Consider the following 18001-nt stretch of genomic DNA (forward strand, 5'->3'; position numbering starts at 1 on the left):
TGGGGTAGTCTGGCTTGGGAAAACTACTTACATGTCTTTGGGGACACTAGAAGAAGCAGTGAGGACCCTGGGGGCACAGGATAGGCCAAATGGACCAAAACGACATCTCAAAGGGTCTGAAAATTAAACTGTTAGCGGAACCACAACCCATTGGAGTACCAAGCCCTGCATATCAAATGTTAATAGGCTGACTAAAATAGAAGATTTATACAGGACCAAGATTCTCCTAACATAATAGCTGAAGTCTCCAAAATGCAATTAAAAATCACTTGTCATACCAAGATAAGGAAATCACAACTTGAATGAGAAAAGATGGTGAACTGACAACAAGATGAATCATGCTGGAACCACCTGATGATGAGGGTAAAGCAGCTCTCATAAGAACGCTTCAACAAGCAACTACAAATCGTCTTGAAACAAATGAAAAAATAGGAAATCCCATCAAATGGAAGTTACAATAAAAACCAAATGGAAATCACAGAACCAAAAAATACAATAACAAATTAAATACACTGACTCATACCAAATATTTCATTTGACCTGCAACCAAATAAAACAAAAACCACGCACTGGCTTCTGATAAAAATTATTTAAATGTCTAATAACAGCAATAGTGACATATGTAGTCCAAGGCATGTCTTTTTTTTTTAAGAATTTATTTATTTGAGACAGAGAGAGGGAGAGAGTGAGCATAAGCAAGAGAAGGGACAGATGTAGAGGGAGAAGCAGACACCCCACTGAGCAGGAAGCCAGACTTGGGGTGCAATCCTAGGATCCCAGGATCATGACCTGAGCCAAAGGCAGACACTTAACCAACTGAGCCGCACAGGCACCCCCCCAAACCCCGGGGCACATCTTTAAAAAACTTTGTTAAATCTAGTCCTATTCACCCAGAGTATGTTATCTTATGGAAGTGGTTAAAGGGAACCAATTTGGCATTCTTTGAAATGAACCCAATCTGAAATCTAAAAAGTCCAATCAGAAAAAGAGAAAAAAATGGGTAAAATGATAGCCTTAATTCACTGAGTTGTAGTAAGTAGCATTCTGTCACATTTCACCAAGCTCTCACTCCCTTGCAGATTTGGCTCCTTCCAGAGGGAGCCCTGACTATAACGAGCACGTTCTGATAATTCACTGACCACCATTTCTCCAGCACAGGGCAACAGGTTGTACTCGAGGAGGCTGCACCTGCTTCTGTGTTTGCTTCTCTACTTCTTACTAACGACAAAACCTCTCACCCACCGTCTTCCAGGGTGCTGGAAATGCAACCTCGATGTGCTTGTGGGGTACTGAGATCATTGATCCCACAATACCCTTGCGATCTACTGGAGGAACTAGGGGCCCCGGGGACTATGACTTCAGCTACCTACAGCCTCCTCCCCTTAACCCACCCATTTACTTATACACACATTTACTTGCTAAACGCAGAGCTTGGGGTACTTAATAAAGAGACTGTTAGAAATATTTATTGAACAAATGAATCTTTTCATGAAGGAAATGTCAAAGCGAATAATGTTTTATTATGTTGAAAGACTTTCCCTAAGCAATGTGCTTTTACTAAAATGCGTGAAATGCAAATAGTTTCAATTATTTCAACAACAGCAGTACTCAGATTTTATGATGGATATTTTGCAAACCAGTTAGTACCTAAGAGACTTAACTTACTCTGAACTTAAGGAGCATGATTGTTACCCCAGGCTAATGTTTAAGAATCAACAAGTTTAACCTAAATCTCCATATTTACGCAACAATGAATTCTCTTCCAAAACAGAACTACTCGGGCTTTCTCCAACACAAAATATTGTGTATTGTATAAATAGATTTCAAAATTAATCAGTTATTATGAATACTGCTGTCATATTCACCCACATAAAATCATTTAAAAGTCATTTTACTTCTTCTTGATGATATAATGGTACCTGGTGAGACAGTATCTGTGCGATACTAACTCAAGTTGTATTAGCTATGACGAAAAATCAATTCAGAGAAAAAAAAATCTGCTATTCATTCTTCATTCGTTAAGGGGAAATATAATTTATAGTGAAAAACTAAAACGTAAGTGGAATTCTGCTTTACTTCTACTAACTATAGAGAACAAATAGAATTATCAATTATTCATGAAATTATAAGCCATTATAAGGACTACGTAATGTTAAGAAAATAATAAGCCCATTCTATGAAAAATGTTTCTGATTCTGTCTTATTTCTCCTAGGATTTTGACTAAGATATGAAGAATCCCGAGGACTGTGTGTTTTATGTATCCTTTCAAAAGACAATGTTTTCTTTCAACCATAAAAATATTTGTTTACGAATAGGGTGCCATTAAAAGTCAAATTTCATCCTGCCTAGTACACAATTTGAAATTAAAAAATTAAGTATGAAATGATGCATTAATTATAGAATGATTTTTAAAATAATTTAGGAGATCACTTTACCTGGCCATACTTTGCTGCCAAATGGAGTGGGGTCCAGTATTGATTATCTGCTATATTCAGGTCCCCGCCATGTTCCAGGAGAAGACACACCACCTCCTTGTACCCACTCGCACACGCCATATGTAACTGCAGGGAAGAAATATTTTGTTATATAACTTAAGAAAAAAGCAGTGACATCAAAACCATTTATTTGGCGCTTTAAAGACAGCTAATAAAATATCAAGCCTAAAATACCTTTAAAAAAAGAACATACATGCAGCTTTATTTATTTGATATAAGTGGACATCATCCTTCTATGAACAAAGGCTTATGGCTTAAGTATTATTTTTCTTCTGACCCTGAAACTGTGCACTTTTTCATATAATTCCCATTCCCCTCTTTAGTGTCCTTTTACCATAATCTTTTAAATACAAAATGCAGTAATTGAATGCTTTACCACTTCTTGCCCAAAAGTCAAACATGTGGTGACTGGTTCTGAAATTCTAGCCCTGTACTTGGAGCAACCAGAGGAGATTCGAGGACACATATGACAACAGGAAATGTGACCATCTTGATGCTTAGGAATAGGAAAAAGGGGCAGCCACACTGGAAAGGGTGAGTTAGTCCTGACAGACCTTAAAATGATTATGTAGCTCTCATTTCAACATGCTCCCAGTTTAGTCCATGGATGCAATCTGAGGTTTAGGACTGAGGACTCAGGGGCTACGATGAGGGGATCGGGGTTTGGAGAACGATTCAGACTTTTCAGTTGGGGTAATTCCTGTTTCCAGTGCAGCAGCTTTGATTTGTAAGTAAACTATCATCACGCCCAATTTAAATTAGGTTATTAAGTAACTACATGATTGAATTCATGAGCATAATAAGAAATTATAAGGAAGGAAAAAGAAAAAGAATATAAAAGTAGTAAAACCAATGATTTCTTCTTGGTCTTGGAGCACGGAATTTTGTAGCTTTCTGTCTGTTTTTATTACAAAGATGAAATCACAATAAAGTCAAAGGACTTATTAAATACACATACATATATATTAATAAAATTCAGCAAAAACATTTGCTTTTCTGTCTTTGGACTTAATTATGCTCTTTAATGCACAGCGTGTACTTACATGCTTATTTCCCATACTTAACGACACCAAAGGAACACATACATTTATTCGTTTTAAGGCATAAACTTTAAGAGATTAAGTTTCACATCAATCTTCCCATACTTTGTTATACTTAGAATTCACCACATTGATATTCTAGCAAACAGTCCCAAGAATAAAATATTCACAAGTATTTTAGAGAAATACAATTTTATATACTTGTTCTCTTGGAAAACCAATCTTTCACCTGCTCCTAAATTTATTCTACGTTACTTGAATAATCAGTTGATTCGAAGTTACTCTGAACTGTGAGCATGAACATCGGGATATAAGAAGGATTTTCCACTTTTAATATAAAACTACACCAAGAACTGCCCATTTGCTGCTTAGCACCTGATACTAACAAGTCAAGTTCACTTGATGAACTCCTTAATGAGTAGATTCGCTTTCCACGGGGCAAAAACCGGGTTCTCCCATTTCAAACTCAGCCCTGCTCCCAGCCTGCCATCTCAGGCACTGCTCTCAAGGAAAATACTAGAAGGAAAGTCTTGGCTCACTTGGTAGAAAAACTATCCAAAGCATGAGTTCTCAGTGACATCTCTGGAGGCAGACAAATTTAATCCGAGGCAATCTCAAAACGAAGGCAAAAACCCCTGCCTTTATGTATTTCCACTTCCTTACAAGAGATAACAGAATTTTAAAAATTCATCATAGTAAAATATTAAGAGCTTAGAGCCTTTACCTTGATGATCCCAGCAACCAACTTCTGAATCCATAAGCAAGACTTCAGATTCCCCAGGGGACTGTTCTCATCACTAAGTCAGAGCTTAAAAATGTCTATTTTCTGACGTGGAAGTTATACCCATCCTTGTCCTGACTATTGCTGCCAGAGGAGGGTGCCAAGATGGGAAAGTGTTTACCACTGCGCTGTCTTAGAAGACTCCTCTCCTGCTATTTTATGGCGTCTTAGGAGAAACACAAAGGCGGCTGCTGTTTCTATAAACGAGTAGCAGCAGCTTCTTAGAAGGACGACTGCAAAAGAACGGTCCCGGGAAATACAGCAGGTTGGAAATCACCGATTCAGGTACAAGGCAGGTCAAGGTCTCAGAGCCGCTTCACAAACGCTGCCCATAAAAATTATCCATTGTTCCTTCTAGTCTGTTCGGCCTGTGATGCCAACAGCTGCATCCTGATGTTGCAGAGGCAAAAGCTGGGGATGAGTTAATTTAGGCCACTGGCCCAGGGGAGCCTGGCCCCTGTGGGCTGAAGCCACGTTCTTTGCATCCACCAGCACGGCGGGTCTGAAACAGCAAGGCGGAGTGGGCACCCGAGTCGTCCAGGCCACCGGGTAACAATCACAACATTGGCACTCCTGTAAACCACCCCTTCCCCAGCATTCTTATCTTATATTAAAACGTTTGTCTCTGAAAGGTGCCCACCACTTACACACGTGCGTCAGCCTTGCCCCGGCCCACCACCCGCGGAGGCACGGCCCCGTGTAGCCTCCTCATACAGATCAAAACCATCACTGGGTCCTGCGACCTTAAGATATGAAGACACACAAGAGTCTTGGACCCCAGTTAGAAGTCTTCAGTAGTGCGATTGTCTCTGGATCAGCCTCGTCCTCACGCAGGCGGTATGCGAGGCTGGGGTCGAGACAGAGAGAATGATAAACCAACAAAGTCACCCCCGTGAAGTGACGGAGCCCAGCCTGAGAACTGTCACCTCTTCACCACGGTGTTCTTCCTCTAACGGACTATTTCAGGACAGCACGGCACACAGTCCCGGGGGGCAATTAGCATCCACCTGACCGATTATAGGCATTTGCCGTATTTTTTATTGTATAGAAGATTGCGTGGTTGATAATCACTGTATTTGTCTCTCTGATTATTTCCTCCTGACACATTCCCAAAAACACAACTGCGATTCTACAATAACGAACTTTTTTTCAATGTATTCACATACACTGAGTTGCACAATCTTGGTGCAATTCCCACCCCATCCAGCGGTGGGCGGAGGGACTGTTCTCATAGACCCTTAACTTCTGGTCTTCGCTACTATGTATTTCTAAAATGACTATAAATAAATTCAATGTACTTAATTCCTAAAAATGGGTCTCTTCTAATATATTTGTAGGGTAGTTGTTATTTTCTTTTGTCTATTGACTCTATTGTTCTTCTACCGAGAGATAGTGATCTTTTTCATTCATTTCTATGAATGTTGCGTATTTTAAACACTTTGAAAGACCTGTTGCAAACATCACTCCTGGTTTATTATCTGCCTCTTAATTTTGCTCATTATTTGATGCACAAATGTTCATTTTAATTTTTGTCCTAGTCCATGATCTCAGTATTTCCCTTTGTGCCTTCTCCCCCTATGTGTATATTGGAAGAGCTTTCGCCACCCAGAATTAACTCCTTTTTATTGTAACATGGAAACTGGGGGTTCATTGTGAAGTCACTTACTCAGTCTTCTATATGTGAATCTCATTTTTAAAAAGAATCTGTGTGTGAAATTTAAAATATATTCCCACTGGATGTGGTCTTATTTAAGGTCTGTAACCCCTGCCACTCTAAAGCTGGACGGTCACTCTGAGGCTAATGGCAAATTTAGATGAAATTATGTTAGGAGTAAATGAAAATCAATCTTGAGGAATAGCTATTCAGACACCTATAGGAATTAGTCCCGATTTGAACCAATAACTTCAAATTTTCTCCAATTCTAGTTTTCTATCAGAATATTAACAGAAAATGTTTCCTATCATAGGTCTGACTGAGTATGAAGATAATACATATCACATCTCGAAGTGAGACCACATAGACATTTGAAAATAGTTATCCAAAAACTGCCTAAATCACTTTTTTTTAAATGTTTTATCTCTACACCCACACCCAATGTGGGGCTCGAACTTACAACCCCGAGATCAGGAGTCATGTGTTCTACTGACTGAGCCAGACAAGCGCCCCAGCCTAGATTACTTTTTTTTTTTTTTTTTAGATTTTTTATTTATTTATTTGACAGAGACAGAGATAGCCAGGGAGAGAGGGAACACAAGCAGGGGGAGTGGGAGAGGAAGAAGCAGGCTCCCAGCAGAGGAGCCCAATATGGGGCTCGATCCCAGGACCATGGGATCACGCCCTGAGCCAAAGGCAGATGCTTAAGGACTGAGCCACACAGGCACCCCCAGCCTAGATTACTTTTGACCTCTACCTCTAGACTGAGGGCATAATAGGTCCAAATGAGAGATAAACTGGGACTGAACAAATGGGAAATTTTTGTGTGGTTGTGGGGCCTGGGTTCCTCCCTAATTCAAGTCAGAAGAGCTTGGCTTCAGTGGCCACCGACAGAAGCTAGGTGTCCTCGAGAGTTGGGCAGAGTCACCGTTACTGGTTTTGATTCCTGACTAGGAAAAGTAAAGGGCAATAGACAGTCTGGCTCTCTGCTTTCATGGGTGGGGAAGGCAAGTCACGGGCACACTGGCATCCGCCCGCACTCATGAGTTCGCAGGGGCAGAGACAAACACGGGGAGGTTTTTCTGGGGACAAGCCATGTTCGTGTTCAGTTCTGTTTCGGGGGGATCCCTGAGGAGCAAGCACGGCTCAGCAGAGCCAGGCTGGGGTACCCCGGATCTCCCCAGAGCAGAGGCAGGTGTGAAGGACCCCCTGGAGATTCCCAGTGATGGGGGTGAGGAGGAGGTGTCTGAGGAACCCCGCATCCTCACAAGGGAAGGGGTCAGCTTCTCACCTGGAGAGCAGGACATCCTCTCAAGGAAGGTCAAGTCAAAGCCTTCCAGCTCCCATTGTGTCTCCTCCTGCCCGTCTGTCTCCCCCCTCCTCTCCCGCCACATCAGTGACATGGAAGAGGAGGCAGTGGGGGGGAGGGGAAACAGATGACCGAGGCCACCCTCCCTTCCACGGACTCCCTAGCCTGATACGACACTACGCCACCAGCAAGTTCAAGATTTCACTGAGATCAGGGTCCTCAGCCCCCGAGCCCACCAGCCCCTGCAGGATCGATGGAGAGATTCGGGGCATTTGTAAACTTGGGTGGGAAAATGGTTACTTTTATTTCTTTTTTTAACCCCAAATGAAATTTAGCCAATTCTTTGATGGTGAACCTAGGCTACACACCTACGATGCTATCATCGAAAGAATTATGTTCCTATCACATTGTTGTCATAGCAGATATCTCCAAATATCCCCCATAATCAAATATACTCTAAACTCATGGTAATGATTACTTCCGTTACTCAGTGCCTTCATAAAGAGGCACATGCAGTACCTACCACAAATTTCATTTTAATATTAGGATTATAATGTTTCCTTACAACTGGCTTTCTTTGTAATTCTAGGCACCATTTTATTACATTAAAAACACAATTTTGACAAGGCGTCCATGGCTACACCCGAGGATTAGAGGGTAATATGGCATAAAAAAGATGAGTGAACCCTGACTTCACGCAAGCTGGGACTTTACATGGTTATATAGGACCAGGCATTCTCATCTCTAAACTGAGGCTATGCGTTGTGATATAAAGGAACCATAAAATGGCCAGAGAGCTGATGGCATTGGCGAAGTCTCCATCCAAAGTAAGTAATGAACCAGTGCTACTGAACTATCAAAGGGAGACAAAAACAAAATCGCTTGATGTTTGCATCTCATGAATAATTCTTTTCCAACAAACCAAGTAAATGTGTCCCAAGGCCAGACGTTATATATCAAATTCTGTGACAAAAGAGTAAAGAACCGGCATCTTTATAATGGATCTGAAAGTCATTACGGTCAAATTTTCAAAGAGCATCTATGCGCTGGAACTCAGGAACACATTTCCATATGCTCTGTAGCGGCTTTTTTTTTTTTTTTTTGGAATTGTATCCTTTTTTGAGGCTTTGTTTTCTTCTAAGAAGACTATCTGTGTAAACCAAGAGATCTTTTTAAAAGAGCTACATTATGTTTGGTTATTTTATTTTGCATATTCTAACAGAGGAAAAGAAGGTAACATACTGGAAGTGTAGTAGCATTGAGCCTTTTGTTGATAGCTTTATCTTTTTTGCACAATTTAACAGTGTGGGAAATGATGCCTAATTTTAAACCACAGCTGGCATCCCAACTCAGGAGATCCGTGGACGAGTGTCTTCTCAGTGTTCCTACCAACAACAGACAGGAACGCACGATCCAGAGGCCAGCTCACGGTGGCAGTCATTAACCTGGCAGACTTACCAACTCAGACATAAGAATCGACCCAAAACGCCACTTGCTAAATGCCATGCTCTTCAAGGGACAACTTCCTAGCCTTCCGATCACTGTTACTTCCCTTATAAAAAGCTCAGAGATGATCATATAGTTATTACACAACAATTACTTGCAATGTTTATGCTCTCTGCTCGTCAGAAAAAACGTCACAAAGAATGTCACAACTGAAGATGATTGAACACGATAGCGATTTATTGCTCTGTATTGATTCAACAGCTTCGCTACTGAAGTGGGTAGGTCCTTTTGTTCAGTGGGATTTGAAACACTCACGCTATTCTTATTCAGCGGTGATTTTTTAAAAAAGAAATATAAAGCGTAATGTCTTCTGCCAAACAGAGAAACAAAGATCTATTGGGTTTCTAGGCTAGGCATTAGTGCATTCCATGTGTTCAAAGAAACGCTACCCACTCCAGTCTGGATTTCGAGCCCCCCACTTCACTGAAACTGCTCTCGCTGAAAAGACCAACGACCTCCATGTTACTAAGTCCAATGGCCAATTCACCATCTCCAGTCACTTGACCTCTCAGTGGTATCTGACAGTCCACCTCTTCCTCACCCTCCTCCTCCTCCTTGTCACACTTCCTTCTCTTGGCTCCTGAGACATCTCATCCTTTTGGTTTTCCTCCTACCTTGGGAGTTCCTCCCTCCAGTCTCATTTCTGGATCGTTGTCTTCTTTGTAGGCTCCATGGATTGTCTCAAATTCTCTTTCCTTCTGTATCAAATCTGTGATATCATCCAAGGTCAAGGCTTTCAATGTCATGTATATGCTAGTGTTCCCAAACTTGAGTGTGCAGCCCAGGCAGCTCCTGGATTCCAGACTCCAGTATCCAACCACAAACTCAACATCTCCATGAAGTTGGCTCATGTTTCCCAAACTGTCCCTGCTCTCAGCCTTCTCTTCTCATTGGACGTCAATTCCATCACTCTAGTTGTTCAAGCTAAAAGTACTTGGAGTCATTCTGAATCATCCTTTCTCTCCCACCACTTGGCCATCAGGAAGTCCCAGGGATCTTCTTTCCACGCAGATGGAAGTTAGTCACTTCCCACCCCCTCAGCTTCCTGCAGCTTCATCTGAGCCACACTGCCAACTTCTTGGTTACTAGAAAAGCCTCTTACCTGAACTCTCAGCTTCAGCCCTGCCCTTTGACAGTCTATCCTTAACAGAGCTGTCAAAGCGAGTGATGGTTTTAGAACTAAAGTAGGACTGTGTCTCACTCTCTTTCAGAGCCCTCCAATGTGTTCCCATCACACTCAGAGTAACTACAAAGTCTTCACACACGTGCACAGATCCTGCGTGATCTGGGCCAGCTATCTCCCTCCTTTCCTTTATTCTTCTTAGCCTCACAGGCCTCTGTGCTGTTTCGAAATCACAACACACCCACCCCTGCCTCAGGGCCTTTGCACCTACCACTGTTCAGCCTGGAATGCTCTTATGCACACCTGCGGTGTGTGCAGACCTCTCCCAGATCATTACTCAAAATTCCTTGTCAGTGAGACCTTAACCTGTGTGCCTCCAAATTGCCAACAACACACCCAGCACTGCCCTGTCTTGTTTTTTATTTTCTCCTTTGTGTTTATCATTATTAATATGCTATCTATTTAGCTCATTTATATTGTATATTATGTATCTTCCCCAATGAAATGTAAGCCCCACAACAAAAAGACTTTTGTGGTTTTATTCATTATTACTTTGTTCACAGGATGTGGTTAATTAGGTTAATTAATACTTCCTCAATAGATTGGAATATTTTTCCATTTGAATGTGTGATTTTTCAAAAAATTCTAAACACTTTGTTTTCTTTGCTTATAACTTGGCATCATGTTTTTTGATAGTCTTTTGAAATTTATATTCCAAAGTCCAAAATCAGTATCTAGGAAGATTATTCTATCCAGAGGTCTCAAGGTGCTTAATTTGCATTTAATAAATCTAAAATTGTATCAGGTCTCACACCACTTTTATCCATTTAGACAAGTCACTTCTCTCATCACTGTATTCAACCTCACGCCTTATTTTTTCCATGGTAGAAATTGAATCACTGGTTCCAGACACTTCTATGCATCCCATGTTTCAAGAGTCATACTCCCGTCTGCTAGTTTAATTTCTCTCAATTTTTTCCCTGAGCCTCAATACATTTATAGTCCCACCGCAATTAACTAACTTCAACACCAGCATGCCCAGTTCAAGTACGTTTTATGGGTCAATAGTCCAAATGTTTCTTATCTTCATGATGAGACATTACGCTTATATTAGAATTAATCCAATTTAACTGTACTGTTTTTACATTACTGCAACTGTGCCTGATAGCTATAAAAAAAATTATGACGTGATTTTGCTTGGATTTAGAAACTCATTCACCAGAGCAACCCATAATTTGTTTTCCTTAAAATTAAAATGAGAACATTCTCCTATAAGTTCCATTTCTAACATCAGACTGCCAAAGTAATGCACAAAAACTATTCTAAGTGTTTAAACATACATGGAAGGAAGAAAATATATCAACCTAGAAGCCCTGGTTTTCTCTGAGCAGTGACATACACGATCTCTGTTTTCCTCTTTGCATACTTAGGTGTTTTCAAGATTTTTACAATAAATATGTAGTACTTTTACAATCAGAAGAGACATTTTTACAAGTTAATTGTATCTAATTCTGTGCAGTAGAAATCAACCGAAATTCTCTATTTAAGCAACTTACCAGAGTTACTCCTTCATCATTTTTCTCGTCGACATTTCCACCACCTGATAAGAAGTGTTTGACATCCGTTAGCATGCTCAACGGTCTCTGGAGCTTCATCTGGCGCAGCGAGGTCAGATCCACTCCTACGGGAAAAACAGCCTTTCAAACAGAAGGTAGAGATGCTTTTCAGCTGCTGGGGGGTCAACTCTCAGTTTTATCTTACTGTTCCTTCAACGCGTTCCACTTTGAAGCCCCTCTTCCACTTTGAATTCTCATTCAAAGTCTGTATAATTGTTTTTCTCGGCATGCATTCTATTTTCAGCTAGGATACAGTCTTGAATAATTTTCCTCTTATTATATCCCAAAGATGTGATATGATGCCTTACCAATGGGAGGCTCTCATTGCATCTCTGTTTTAGTATATAAATCACCAAGGGGAAGAACTGCCCAAAGTATTTTAAATTGTTTGAACTGAACTGAAGTGAGCTAAAAAATAGAGTTTTTGTTCTCTAGCATTTCCTGGCCAAAAGAGTGGCTTCCAAAAGCAATTGTGGTATCCTGGAACAGAAAACTGCATCTGGTGGGAAAACTGGAAAAGTCTGAATAAATCTATAGTTTGGCGAATAGTATTGTAGCCATGCTAACTCGTAGCTTGGATCAACACAGCAAGGCTGTGGAAATTGTTGATGTGGGGGAACTGGGTGAAGGGTGCATGGGAACCCCCTGTGCTATTTTCACAACGTTCCCATCTATCACAAAAGCTTTCAAACCATATTTAAAGAGATGCTCCAATCAAGCATTTCACGACGATTCGACAATTAGTGTTAATAAAGAGGAATTATTAGCGTTAATAAAGTGGAATCAGCTAAAACGGAGTGAGGAACTGGCTGTCGGACTTGACCACGGAGAGCTCAGGTCTGCTCGCTGCCCGTCCCTACCTCTGCACAGCCTTTATTTTAACCTGAGCCTTCATGATCGCGAATCTCCACGGTAGCTCATACTTTCCCATTTATGCATCCCGTTCCCTGCACTGGTCCCTGGACCTAACAGGTGTTTACTGAGGGGAAATAATCCACCCTATTCTCAGGGAAAGTCGTAAGGACGATGATGATGATGATGACGACGATGATGATGATGGTGTTTAACATCTGCCTCTGAGGGAGCAGCTGCTATGAACCAGCCGCTCTTCTGAGCACTCACGCTCTCTCCCCCTCCCAACTGACTAAGTCCTCGCAGCAAACGCGGAGGTGGGAGGGACGCAGGGGACCAGAGCACCACCGCCACCCACCCACCCACGGGAGCAGGCCCCCTGGTCAAGGCCGTCTGTGGCTGACCTCCCCTGGGCAACTGTGGGAAAGGAACTTAACCTGTCTGAGCTTGCACGTCCACAGTCACTCGGTCGCTCAAAGGAGCGAAGCCACAGGCACTGTTTAGAGGATCTGTCCACGGGGCAGAGAGCATCGGCCTGTCGCACACCTGCCTTCATTTTCCCCTCAGAGCCCAGCACCTCCGTCTCCTGGCACAAAACTCTTCCAGAGCCTGGCTGAACATTGCATGGCCTCAGGGGTCAGGCTGCCTGGGTTTTAGTGCTGTGTTTTGTACCTACTTCTAGTGCCAATGGGAGAAGCTAACTTATCCCGGGCCTCACTTTCTCCATCTGCAAAATGGGGCTGATCTTTAAGAGGATGAGTTACAACACAGAAAGCACCCGGCCCCACGTTCGGCTTGTGGCCAGCACTCGTACTCAGCTTCTGCGGCAGGGACCACGAGCCATTCATTTCGCAGTGTGGGTTTTTTTGGGTTTTGTTTTTTTTTGGGTTTTTTTTGTTTTTTTTTTTTCATAAAGAGGCAGGCAAGAGCCAAACAAAATAAAGCAAAATGCACTATTTGAATAACGTGGGTTGTTTCAAATACTCTGTCCAAAGCAAACCCATGTTAGGGGAGACATAAGGGGGCACCAATGACCAGCTTTGGACTCTCCACACGCCATTTTGGAAGAACGAACAGATTTCCCCTAAGAGTTGCTTAGAGGTTTGTCAGAACCATCTAAAACTATCACTCTCTTCTTATTTTTAGGATGATGGAATTGAACATGTGAGTTAATTTTGGAAAATATTATTTCTCAAATGTCAGTGTTCAATTTTGCACAGTTGGAAGCAGCAGAAGAATTGGATGGTTACATTATTCTCTTATAATGTGGCCGTGTTTACAGCAGTGGTATGTGTCTTTTAGAGAATTAAACACATGGTTAAAACTGAATGATAGAAGAATAGGGCTCAAAGATAAAAGACAAATTAAAAACAGAGATCACTCATTTCAGCTCACTTACAATGTGTCCTGAGAAAGCAATCTACTTCAGCCATTGTTGTGAAGGAATCAGAGGGGAATATTATGGCCTTTATCTTATTATTTTAAAACTTAATTTTGAATCAAATTCGATACCAAGAAAATTTGTTTTTAGATTTTCATTATATGTTCAGGAAAAAAGCAGAAGTCTATTTTCAGTAAGACAACAGAACAGAAATTCCCTCTTTTCTCGGTCAAAGTTCTTACACTGCTGCAGGAGAAAATTGTGGGCATAATAAGTCTATTTTGTAACAGGCAGTTGGCCAAGCTTGTCTTTTTTTTAAAGAAATTAAGTTTTACTTTCATCCTGTTTTCTGAAAAACAATAGAAGTCCTGATTAGATTTCTTATTTTGACAGGAATCTGGTAATATTTTTTCATTTAGGAAATAAGAAAAACATCATTTGCCTGGAATTCACAAGTGATTGCACGTGATACTAACTACTGTTGCCTGATTACATCTGATACTATCAGGGTGTGTGTGTGCGGACCTGAAATCACATTAACACCTGAAGTCAGTCCAAACCCTGTTAACTCATCTCCCTAACTGTCCCTCTTACGGTAACATTGTTTTTGTAACAATTCCATTTTTTCCTTTTCTCCATCCACCCCTTCTTCCCTGGGGTACTCGGCGCTGCTAGGGCAGGTGACTACTGTACCACTGTGCCCATGATGGAGGCACGGCATCCTCTCAGCTCCTAGAATTTCTAACTCTAAGTTTTGTCTCCGTAGGAAGCTTCCTAAGCTTGCCAACTCCAGGAGTTGAAGCCTGCTCTGGGCAGGCTAACAAAGGAAGCTGGTTCTAGCAAAGATAAATAAACGTGTTCAAGCCAAAGGGGTGTTTTAACCCTGCACCCGATCCCTTCCCCTCAATCCTGACCAAAGGCATCGTGTGGGGCTGTCCCAGGCGCCACCCTAACAATGGGTGATTCCCAAGAGCATGGTGTGGGGACAGCATTTTTAATGAATTTTATTAGGCAGAAAAAAATACACGAGGTCACTGTGCCCTGATGAATCTGGGGGTCTTCTGAACATTCATCACGGCGGGCTAAGCCAGTTTCCGAGGCTGTTCCTAAACAGAAAACCCAGGGTTTTAACTAAGGCGGCAACAGCACAATCGGTGAGGGATGGGGACGTATTAGACGGACATCAGGGAAGCAGAATCTATAAACTTTTGGTGACAATTTGATGAGATATTTAGGAAAAGAAAAATGACATTCAGATACTTGGATTCCTGGCTAAAGGGTAAAATAGAATATGGATAGAGCATGCAAGGAGAACGATAACTTCCATACTGGGCATGTTATTTCAAATTGTCCGATACTTTAAAACTGCACATTGCAAAGCAGAACGTCTTCAGAGATATCTGAGCTGCAGGAGTATTCCCAGGAGCAGGGAGGTGGTCACAACACAAGGAACGGGTGACACAGCCAGAAATAGCACGTGGCGGGATGGAAGAAGATGCTCAAAAACCATCGCTCTGGCAGCCCCCATGCTCTGGTGTCTGAGTGTGCAAGGGACACACCCAAAGGAGACCAAGTGAAACTCAGAGAGAATGGAGAAGAGTACCGAACGATCATCGCAGGGGAGCGAGGTTTCACACAACAGTGGGATGGAGGTCACAGAATGTCACAGGGACAGGAGGGAGCACAGGAGAGCAGAAGGGTGGTCCTGCCAACAGAGAGCCAAGGAGGCAACGGCAATCTCTGCAGGGACATTTTCCAGCAGCGGCTCAGTAGAGGAGACCAGGAACTCAGAATAAACGCGATGGATTTCCAAGGAAGGAGAGAGGGAGCTGGGTGATGACACACGGGGAACAGAGTGGAAAGCAGAGATCCTTCCGCGTGCATCCGTCCGGGACCACCCCGTGCTCCCCCTGCGGTGCTTTCTTCTCTTGCCGGATCATTTTCTAATCCATCCCTTTCTGCGAAGGCCAGTTGGTTCACCTCGCACTGCAGGTCCAATACGCATTACGGGCTCCATCAGCGCTCCGCGGCTGTCTCGTTTCCCAGCCCGGGAAGCTCCGGCGGTGAGCCGAGGTTAATTGCCGCGCCCGGGTATACAGTGTGTGTCAGCGGTGACAGTACAATTAGAACTTGTGACCAGCGATTTTCCATGTAATCAACTTGCTCACGACCCCGCCTGCCTCCTGCCGCACGCGTCAGGATGGGACGGCGCGATAACTACTCGGCCTGGAAACTGTAGGATGCGCACCGAAAATTCAAGGAGCTGCCACCACCCAGCTATCGAGAATGCCGTGCGGAAACACCGAGAGCCAAATAGTAATGACAATCTCGTCGTGGGATATTAGACATTTCTGAGGCTATCAGCCCATGCTGTCATAGCAGATAAGTGTCACAGCGCACCAGCGAGGGGGCCAGAGAACAAATCGAATGAGACAGTATTCCCAGCAAGCGTGGCAGCTGATACAGATGCGTAGGAGGGACCCCAGCAGGAACGGGGAGCAGACTGAATGATGGGGGGGGGCAGATGGGTGGGAGGCACAGGCCAGCGCAACAGTGGGGACAAATGGAAAACAGAATTAAAAATTGAGGAGATATTAAATTGAATTTGTTCCAGCAAGCATGCATGTTACAAGCTGATTGTGACAGCCAGTGTCGTGACAGATTTTCTTCTAACCATTCAGAGTCAATGCCTCCCCCTCTTTCTTCCCCCTTAATCATATTTAAAATCAACCTCTTGGGGCACCTGGGTGGCTCAGCTGGTTGGGCGTCTGGCTCTTGGTTGCAGCTCAGGTCGCAGTCTCGGGGCTGTGGGATCCAGCCCCACATCCGGCTCTGTGCTCAGTGGGCAGTCTGAGGATTTTCTCTCTCTCTCTCTCCCTCTGCCTCTGCTCCCCTACCCCCTGCTCATGCACTCTCTCTCTCAAAAAAAAAAAAGAAAAAGAAAACTAAAAAATAAAATCAAACTCCCAAAGGAATACACTTATTTTTCTTTATGGAGGATAGATAATACTGCTTTTGCAAATACTAAAATTTCTTAGCAAACAAAATCCTTGGATGACTTGGAAAGGCTTATCAGTCAAGGGAGTTCTTTTGCAAATAAAGATACTTGATTTACGTTTTCAAAGAGAAATATTTATCCCTGTGTCTATCAGAAACTCAGAAGAAGAAGAGCAGAAAGGTGTTAAATAGCAGTGGCTCAGCTAATAATACACAACTGAGTTCTGCGTGCAAATTCACAACTAGGCACCCCCACTGCAAGTTTTGCGAAGGTCCAAACAATAGACTTTGCAGCCATGGGATGTGCATGATGTCAAGTTTCACTCCCCTTTGAAGTCATGGAATCTGTCCCCAGTAAGTCACTGCCGACAAAAGGATAAAAGACCTGAATGTGACCCTCAGGTCAGGAGCAGGTACAAGAGGGAAGGAGAAGAGCAGGGAGCCACACCCTCCCCCCACGCTGCCTCTGTCACCCCAGCCCAGAGACTCCGTGACCTTCCCTAGGACAGCCCAGCTCACATTGTCCCTAATGAAGGTAATGGTACTTAGCCCGCTTTCAGAATTAATGAGATAATTTTTTTCTTAAGAACTCCGTGGCTGCTAAGTGCTAATTATTATTATTCTAAGCCATCCTCAGAATAAACCTTTTGATACAAGCGATGGGGAGGAGGCAAAGAGCAGAGGGAACAAAGAGGCAGATGTGAGGGCTTTTCTTAGAAGCAAGAAGGACAGAGTCAGAAGCACCGTGTGGCTCTTAAAATTTTTTTAAACTTCTTCTCTGACAAAAGATCATACTTGAAGGGACTGGAGTTCCTTTGTTGTTATTTATACCTAAACAGAAGGAAAACAGAAAGTGGCAGACTTCTTCAGCTTAATACCCTAGTGGGCTCAGGATTTCAGATACCTCCCACTTAGCCAGTGCTGAACTTACTCACGAAATTATACGTTTAGCATGTGCAATTAAACATTCTTTGTCAGGGGATGTAGCTGGGAGCTCGGGCTCGTCCCTTCAGGCTAGCACCGTGACCAAGGCGCCTGCTTCCAACGCTCGTGTTTCTGAGTGTCACCAACAGTGGATGCTGCGGTGCGATGCGGGCTGCCCTTGACTTTGGCCCTCACTTACGGGCGTGTCATTCTTGCAAAGACCACCCGCTCCTATGTGGACACAGGGCAGATGACCTGGCTCTCGTTAACTCAAAATTCAGTTGTGTTGGTTCACTTCCCTTGCCCTCCCAGTGGAGAATAG

The 18001-nt window shown here is 42.9% G+C and overlaps 1 protein-coding gene across 2 annotated transcripts in view; it reads right to left on the bottom strand.

Annotated features, from left to right (window-relative positions):
* Positions 1–18001, bottom strand: part of MYO16 (myosin XVI) — a 580200-nt gene that overhangs the window by 330768 nt on the left and 231431 nt on the right. For both annotated transcript variants that reach the window (XM_045772942.2, XM_087864977.1), the window contains exons 6-7: positions 11466–11590; positions 2437–2562 (exon numbers count right to left, since the gene is read on the bottom strand). In XM_045772942.2, coding sequence (XP_045628898.2) covers positions 2437–2562; positions 11466–11590 — 251 coding nt within the window. The remainder of the gene's footprint in view (positions 1–2436; positions 2563–11465; positions 11591–18001) is intronic.

Source organism: Ursus americanus, chromosome 10, assembly GCF_024610735.1.
Source record: "Ursus americanus isolate L20-20 chromosome 10, mUrsAme1.1.p, whole genome shotgun sequence".
Taxonomy (NCBI): Eukaryota; Metazoa; Chordata; class Mammalia; order Carnivora; family Ursidae; genus Ursus; species Ursus americanus.